This window comes from Diorhabda sublineata, chromosome 7 (genome assembly GCF_026230105.1).
Source record: "Diorhabda sublineata isolate icDioSubl1.1 chromosome 7, icDioSubl1.1, whole genome shotgun sequence".
NCBI lineage: Eukaryota > Metazoa > Arthropoda > Insecta > Coleoptera > Chrysomelidae > Diorhabda > Diorhabda sublineata.
This window is the reverse complement of record NC_079480.1, coordinates 23,339,722-23,348,753: the sequence shown is the minus strand read 5'-3', so window position 1 is coordinate 23,348,753 and position 9,032 is coordinate 23,339,722. Positions and strand designations below refer to the sequence as shown.

The 9,032-nt window shown below is 31.3% G+C and overlaps 1 protein-coding gene across 1 annotated transcript; it reads right to left on the bottom strand.

The window, feature by feature from the left end:
* Positions 1–923: 923 nt before the first annotated feature.
* Positions 924–8,649, bottom strand: LOC130447052 (uncharacterized). The gene is made up of 4 exons (XM_056783676.1): positions 8,436–8,649; positions 7,370–7,609; positions 5,100–5,350; positions 924–1,497 (listed from the first exon to the last, which is right to left on the bottom strand). Exons 1-4 carry the CDS (start codon positions 8,614–8,616, stop codon positions 946–948), a joined length of 1,224 nt encoding a protein of 407 aa, XP_056639654.1. The 5' UTR covers positions 8,617–8,649; the 3' UTR covers positions 924–945.
* Between the last annotated feature and the right edge of the window lie 383 nt (positions 8,650–9,032).

Genomic DNA, 9,032 nt, shown 5'->3' with positions numbered 1-9,032 from the left:
AATAAAATTTCATTTTCATTCGATTTGAATTACTTCAAGTTATTATCATTTCATTGTTCAATAAAGTGTTTGAACGTGAATAATTAGTTTCCGAAGATTATTTCCCGCGTTTCTTCGAACAGATAATACCCTAATTGAAATTCAAAGGAACCGCAATGTTAGCTTCATCTAAGGTATACCAAATCCGCTCTCGGTAGATAAATTACCATTCTTGGACACTAATACATCCCATATTTTCACTTAGATTGAGAATAAATTGAGGGTCTCGTTGATTTTGCAGCTCTTTAAAGGATTTTATCAATAAATAATTTTTAATCCTAGAAGAAGCGTCAGTGGTGAAAATCGAAGATGCAGGAGGCTAAATAACTTGATTACAGATGAAATAAAGCCTCTAATACTCTTTGATGTGAGACATTTAATACCGAAATCTTGTGGGGTAAATACGACCCATTCATTTTTCACTAAAGCATTCTGTATGACTTGGCAACGCTTGATAACGAAGAAGTTTACCAGGAAAGAATTGACGAATCCTTGGGGAATACGAAGATGATCTCAAAAGTACCTGATATGACCTATAGATGGCGTGAAATATTGGTTTAAACGATGTCGTTCAGCCTCGGTAAAAGGATTTAATGTGAACTTTCATCTCTTCTACTTATATTCATTGAATAACTTCACTTAGCCTGAAAAATTACAGAAAATATCGTTAATGATTGTTTTTCATTGAAGCTTTTGTATTTAACGTCAATTTGGTCAATATTGTGAGCTTCAATTTAACACAAAATTAGTTAACTCCATAATGGATAGCAAAATCAACCAAATCTTAAGTAAATTTTGTTCCTTTTTCCATATTCCAATTGTTTTTCAAGAGAATAACCAGTTTTGTGACCAGGCAACATATTTAGTTTAAAAAAAACACAAAATTCAACAAGAAAATTTTATTTGTCAGAACCAATTTCGTTTTTTGTATTCTTGTATCATAAAGTAGAGTCTTTCTTTAGCTTTCTCACTAATATTATCATAAATTCTATCTCTAAACTGTGGATTATTGAAATCTATTTCGCTCAAATTTGGAAAAGCTTCTCCTTTTTTACCAAACACTATATTCGGTATAAAATCCAAATCCCATACGAGTACGTGTTCTGATTCAAATTGCAGCTCCTTCAAAAAATCATTATAACCAAAATTACTAGCGTCGCATTTTAATCTTTGTAAATTATTTATAAACTCTGTATGATAAAGACGTAGTAAATCGTCAAAGCTCTTTTTCAAAACTTCCGTTTGGACACTAGTAAATAAAAAATTTAAAATATCGAATCCCGGAGATCCGTAATTATAAAATTGAAAATCGACGAATTTATTCTTAACCGGTTCTCCATTTACATACTTCATCATCGCATTATTCACCCAAAGATCAGAATGAGTGATAGTAGCGAAAGGTTCTCTCTTATTTTCACCAGAAAAATCTGGTTTGAATTCATTCCACATTTTACGAATCTGTAAGAAAAATTATAGTCGTAGAAAAAAGATAGTATTCAATACACTATAAAAATTGATGGATAAATCGAAATAAGGTACGTATGAGATTACACTGAAGCAAATGGATGTTGTTATTTTGCTGTTAATACTAATTATTATTACTAATGATGTTTTTAAGCAACTCTAAGCCTACTAAATACTTTTTCAGTAATCCTAGTGTCCTGCATCACCTTACTAACAAATACTAGCTTCATAGATGTCTTTGCAATGAATTATAACTTCCTACATCAATTTTTTGATACATTCCATCTTCTTAGATCAGTTTTTGATGAACTTTAGCCTTGTAGATCAGTTTTTCAATCAACTTCATCCTCTTAAATCCTTTTACAAGTAATAGCAGCCTCCTAGATATTGTATGAACAAATCCTAGCGCCCTATATTAACCTACTTAAAAAATATTAGCCTCTTAGAAGTCTTTGCAATGAATTATAACTTCCTACATCAATTTTTTGATACATTCCATCTTCTTACATCAGTTTTTGATGAACTTTAGCCGTGTAGATCAGTTTTTCAATCAACTTCATCCTCTTAAATCCTTTTACAAGTAATAGCAGCTTCCTAGATATTGTATGAACAAATTCTAGCGTCCTATATTAACCTACTTAAAAAATATTAGCCTCTTAGAAGTCTTTGCAATGAATTATAACTTCCTACATCAATTTTTTGATACATTCCATCTTCTTACATCAGTTTTTGATGAACTTTAGCCGTGTAGATGAGTTTTTCAATCAACTTCATCCTCTTAAATCCTTTTACAAGTAATAGCAGCCTCCTAGATATTGTATGAACAAATTCTAGCGTCCTATATTAACCTACTTAAAAAATATTAGCCTCTTAGAAGTCTTTGCAATGAATTATAACTTCCTACATCAATTTTTTGATACATTCCATCTTCTTAGATCAGTTTTTGATGAACTTTAGCCGTGTAGATCAGTTTTTCAATCAACTTCATCCTCTTAAATCCTTTTACAAGTAATAGCAGCTTCCTAGATATTGTATGAACAAATCCTAGCGTCCTATATCAACCTACTTAAAAAATATTAACCTCTTAGAAGTCTTTGCAATGAATTATAACTTCCTACATCAATTTTTTGATACATTCCATCTTCTTAGATCAGTTTTTGATGAACTTTAGCCGTGTAGATCAGTTTTTCAATCAACTTCATCCTCTTAAATCCTTTTACAAGTAATAGCAGCTTCCTAGATATTGTATGAACAAATCCTAGCGTCCTATATCAACCTACTTAAAAAATATTAACCTCTTAGAAGTCTTTGCAATGAATTATAACTTCCTACATCAATTTTTTGATACATTCCATCTTCTTAGATCAGTTTTTGATGAACTTTAGCCGTGTAGATCAGTTTTTCAATCAACTTCATCCTCTTAAATCCTTTTACAAGTAATAGCAGCTTCCTAGATATTGTATGAACAAATCCTAGCGTCCTATATCAACCTACTTAAAAAATATTAACCTCTTAGAAGTCTTTGCAATGAATTATAACTTCCTACATCAATTTTTTGATACATTCCATCTTCTTACATCAGTTTTTGATGAACTTTAGCCGTGTAGATGAGTTTTTCAATCAACTTCATCCTCTTAAATCCTTTTACAAGTAATAGCAGCCTCCTAGATATTGTATGAACAAATTCTAGCGTCCTATATTAACCTACTTAAAAAATATTAGCCTCTTAGAAGTCTTTGCAATGAATTATAACTTCCTACATCAATTTTTTGATACATTCCATCTTCTTAGATCAGTTTTTGATGAACTTTAGCCGTGTAGATCAGTTTTTCAATCAACTTCATCCTCTTAAATCCTTTTACAAGTAATAGCAGCTTCCTAGATATTGTATGAACAAATCCTAGCGTCCTATATCAACCTACTTAAAAAATATTAACCTCTTAGAAGTCTTTGCAATGAATTATAACTTCCTACATCAATTTTTTGATACATTCCATCTTCTTAGATCAGTTTTTGATGAACTTTAGCCGTGTAGATCAGTTTTTCAATCAACTTCATCCTCTTAAATCCTTTTACAAGTAATAGCAGCTTCCTAGATATTGTATGAACAAATCCTAGCGTCCTATATCAACCTACTTAAAAAATATTAACCTCTTAGAAGTCTTTGCAATGAATTATAACTTCCTACATCAATTTTTTGATACATTCCATCTTCTTACATCAGTTTTTGATGAACTTTAGCCGTGTAGATGAGTTTTTCAATCAACTTCATCCTCTTAAATCCTTTTACAAGTAATAGCAGCCTCCTAGATATTGTATGAACAAATTCTAGCGTCCTATATTAACCTACTTAAAAAATATTAGCCTCTTAGAAGTCTTTGCAATGAATTATAACTTCCTACATCAATTTTTTGATACATTCCATCTTCTTAGATCAGTTTTTGATGAACTTTAGCCGTGTAGATCAGTTTTTCAATCAACTTCATCCTCTTAAATCCTTTTACAAGTAATAGCAGCTTCCTAGATATTGTATGAACAAATCCTAGCGTCCTATATCAACCTACTTAAAAAATATTAACCTCTTAGAAGTCTTTGCAATGAATTATAACTTCCTACATCAATTTTTTGATACATTCCATCTTCTTAGATCAGTTTTTGATGAACTTTAGCCTTGTAGATCAGTTTTTCAATCAACTTCATCCTCTTAAATCCTTTTACAAGTAATAGCAGCCTCCTAGATATTGTATGAACAAATCCTAGCGCCCTATATTAACCTACTTAAAAAATATTAGCCTCTTAGAAGTCTTTGCAATGAATTATAACTTCCTACATCAATTTTTTGATACATTCCATCTTCTTAGATCAGTTTTTGATGAACTTCAGCATCGTAGATCAGTTTTTCAATCAACTTCATCCTCTTAAATCCTTTTACAAGTAATAGCAGCTTCCTAGATATTGTATGAACAAATCCTAGCCTCCTATATCAACTTACTCCAAAATACTAGCCTCTTAGAAGTCTTTGCAATGAATTATAACTTCCTACATCAATTTTTTGATGCATTCCATCTTCTTAGATCAGTTTTTGATGAACTTCAGCCTCGTAGATCAGGTTTTCATCAACTTCAGCCTCTAAATCCTTTTGCAAGTAATAGCAGCCTCCTAGATATTGTATGAACAAATCCTAGCCTCCTATATTAACTTACTACAAAATACTAGCCTCTTAGAAGTCTTTGCAATGAATTATAACTTCCTACATCAATTTTTTGATGCATTCCATCTTCTTAGATCAGTTTTTGATGAACTTCAGCATCGTAGATCTGTTTTTCAATCAATTCCAGCCTAATAGATCCTTTAACAAGTGAAATCAGCCTCTCACATGTTTTATAAGCAAATTCTAGCCTCCTGTATCATCTTACTAACAAATACTAGCTTCCAAGAAGGCAAATACCGTTGCATGTGAAGGCAAGGTCATGGCGTCGGTTTTTTGGGATAAATTTCATTGAACTAAGAAATCAAGTGAAAACGGCCGTATTTGGCTAAACGTAAACTCCCAAATGACATACAGCAAGCTGAGTTACAACAAATTTTCTGCTTACTTTTGGTATAAATGGAGCACATTGTTCGGATTCCGAGAAGATTCTCTCCAATACAACAATGAATCCTTTGAGCGGATCATCTTCCGGTAAATCTAAAAAATTATTACATAATGGCCTTATTTCTTTGAAGAAGAACTCTGGTTTTTTTATTTTTAGTGCAACGGCAGTTGATTGGAACTCCGCCAAGTCTTTTAAAACCAACGTAGCTTCTTTTAAATCGTAACCGATGTGTCTGTCCAAATTAGTAAAACCTGGAAATTATATTTTGTATCAACAAGCTGATAATAGTAGTCAATGATATATTTTTTCATATTGTTAGCCATAAATTGTTATTTATGATACTTGTTGTTCTAGATGTGAAAGTAAATTGCTCCAATACATTTATTTTCGATGAGAAATGACTATGTGATTCAGTTATGTCAAAAAATGAATTTTCCACTTTTTAATTGGTTAAAAAAAGGATTTTCGATATTCAGAAAAGGCAAAAAAATAATTTTCCAGATTTAATTGTTGCAAATCATAGTTCCTCGAGATTTTATTTGGATGAAAACTGCTTTTCCAAGAATAACTTGAGCCAAGAATTGCTTTTCCACATTATGTGAAGGCTCAAAATGATTTTTAATATTTGATTGTGTCAAAAATCAAATTCAATTTCCATTAAAAAGATCTTTTCTATGGTTAAAAAGGGTATAAAATAGTTTTTCTACATACAATCAAAAAGAAAAAAATGGGTTTGTCTATATTCAAAAAATACCAAGGATGACAAAAAATAGCTTTTCAATATTTAAAAAGTACATAGAATGGCTTTTCTGTATTCAAGGAGGACAAAATAAAGATTTCCCAACTTTCCCAATTTTTATGAAAAAGAACTTTTTTATATCGAAAAATGGTTTTCCTATGTTCAAAAAGGACACAAAGTGAATTTTCTTCATTTGAAATAGACAAAAAATTACTTCTCTATGTTTAAAAAGGATAATTAAAGGCATGTAATTATTCGAATATTTCAAAAAATGGCTCAGATTCCAATTTGAAAAATAAAAGATAACGTGATGAATTGCTTTTAAAAATGAATTTGTCCGAAGCTTTTTCAAGTAAAATGGAAAGAAAAATTGCTTTTCCCAATTCATTTTGGTCAAAGAACGGCTCTTTCAATCCTAATTGTATCTAAAAATAAATTTTCCAAAATTATTTTCTACATCTAATTTGGACTGAAACAGCTATTCCATAACAAAAAATGGGTTTTTCAAAGTAGTGGACAAAAAATGGCTTTTTCTAACACATTTTGGACAAAAAACGGCTCTTTCATTCCTGATTGTATCTAAAAATAACTTTTCCAAAATTATTTTGTTCAGAAACTGCATTTCCATATGTATTTTGGGCATGAACGGCTTTTCCAAAAAAAGTGGACAAAAAATGGCTCTTCCTAATTCATTTTGTTCAAAAAACGACACTTTCAGTCCTAATTGTATCTAAAAATAACTTTTCCCAAATTATTTTGTCCAGAAACTGCTTTCCCACATTGAATTTGAACAGAAACGGCCTTTTCAAAAAAAAGTGGACAAAAAACGGCTCTCCCTAATTCATTTTGTTCAAAAAACGACACTTTCAATCCTAATTGAATCTAAAAATAACTTTTCCCAAATTTTTTTCTTCAGAAACTGCTTCCCCACATTGAATTTGAACAGAAACGGCCTTTTCAAAAAAAAGTGGACAAAAAACGGCTCTCCCTAATTCATTTTGTTCAAAAAACGACACTTTCAATCCTAATTTTATCTAAAAATAACTTTTGTTCAGAAATTGCATTTCCACATTGAATTTGGACAGAAACGGCTTTTCCATAACAAAAAAGTGGACAAAAAATGGTTTTTCCAAAATAGTAGACAAAAAAATGGCTTTTTCTGATTTATTCACAGCAAGATAAAGATAGTCTAATTCTAACTGTGACATAAAATACTTTTACCAAAATGAAATTGTATAGCAACTGCTTTTTCAAATATGACTTTACAAAAAAACGGCTTTTCCAAAAAAGTGGACTAAAAATGGCTTTTTTGATGCATTTTCGTCAAAAAATGATTCATTCAATCATTGTTACTTGTATAAAAAACACCTTTTCCAAAAAATTGTACAAAAAATGACTTTTCCTAACTCATTTTGGACAGAAACTGTTTTGATCACAAACTGAAATCAAAAGTTTAATTGGTATTGAAACTTTATCAAATTTGATGATAAACATGTTTTGCACATCTTTCTATTCCAAAATTCCCACTCACCTGATATTTTCAAATTTTCCATGATCAGAATACCATCCATATCAACTGTACTACTCCCGTTTAAATTCAATCTACCACCATAAAATTTTGGGAAACATGCGATGACATTTTCTACACCGTTGTCTTTTTGAAATTTCTGAAGTATCGGCACTATTTTCTCATAAAAAAACATTTCTGCTTTGAAAGTAACTTGTATGTTGAACATTTCTTGATTATCTTTACTTAGAGGAATCGTTTTCCCTGTTTATAAAAAATTTTCATACTATCATTATCTTTATTATTATTATTATCACTTTTTATGTTTCTTTTGGCTTTTTTCAATCCAATTTCGAAAAATTAAATAAACAAAACTCATTTTTTATGAAGAAACATGGATTATACTTTATTCAATCGAAAGTGGACTATAATCTACGAGGAAGACCCCATAAATCCCTGGCCTGACCTAGAGTATTAGAAAGTACAAAATCTATTCAGCATATGTTTAAAGTTTGAAGACTCCACGTTGTTTAGTAATTGTTTGGCAGCCATTAATAGTGAAGGCCTACTCTGAGTGAGACTATTCCTTCGTTATCAACAACAAAATATTGGGTAGCAAAGTTTAGACGAGACTGATACGACCTGCGAAGGCCAGCATCTCTGTGGTCGATCAGAAATGTACTGGATGATCGTCGACTGCAAGTGCGCGAGCTAGCAGACACAGTAGCCATTGCAAAAAGATTATACATTGCATATCAACTAAAAGTTTGGACAAGTTGGGTGCCGCATCGTGAAGATCTGGGAGAACCGGCTTCAAAGAAAACAAAGACCGTTCCAACTGCAGGCGTTGGTTTTTTGGGATTCGCATGGTATAATTTTCATTGACTGTCTTGGGAAAGAAAAGCGAAAAAATTAAGTAAAAACGGCCGTATTTGGTTAAGAAGACGGTGACAATGCGCCAGCGTACACATTTTTCTTTGGACTGGTACTTCCTGGACCATCCTCTTAATACGTACTATATCTCCAAGGACAAAGCAACTATATATCGAATAACCAACAAAACAGCTTAAATATAAGTTTTTTATTTTACCTACGGCGTGTAGAACGAATTCCTTTTTAGTTTCTTCGTCTTGTACAGTAACTTGTAATTTGTACATCTCTCCTCCATAATTCTCACCTGGTTGTACTAAACTCCCCGATTTAATATCAGTAACTTTTTTATTTTCACCGATACATTTGTCAAAAATCCCTTCTAATTCTCTCAATTCCATTATCGAGGTTATTAAATCGAAAAATACTTTTAAAATGATAACATCATCGAGTCGTAATTCATTTAAACAAACGATTATTATCTAGTATATTAAAAATAGATAATATTATAAAAATTTGCAAAGATATATTCTCAAAAAAGTTTGTACATTTCCTTAAGGTTTATCCGGTACATTAGTCCAGGATACTGAACGTTTTGTAGATTTTTAGTTTAATTAATAAGTTTACTGAAATTGGTTTTGTCATTTATTCTAAAACACACTAAAACAAAAAAATGAAACGGAAAATATTAATGTAAAGTTTTGGTACACGCAAACCAAAAAGGTTAATGGGAGGCGGACTGCCAGCTGTCCATCCATCTTTTTGGTGGTCCTCCGGGCTCTCTTTTCCCTAACCTAATCCAACTTAACTTTCTTCT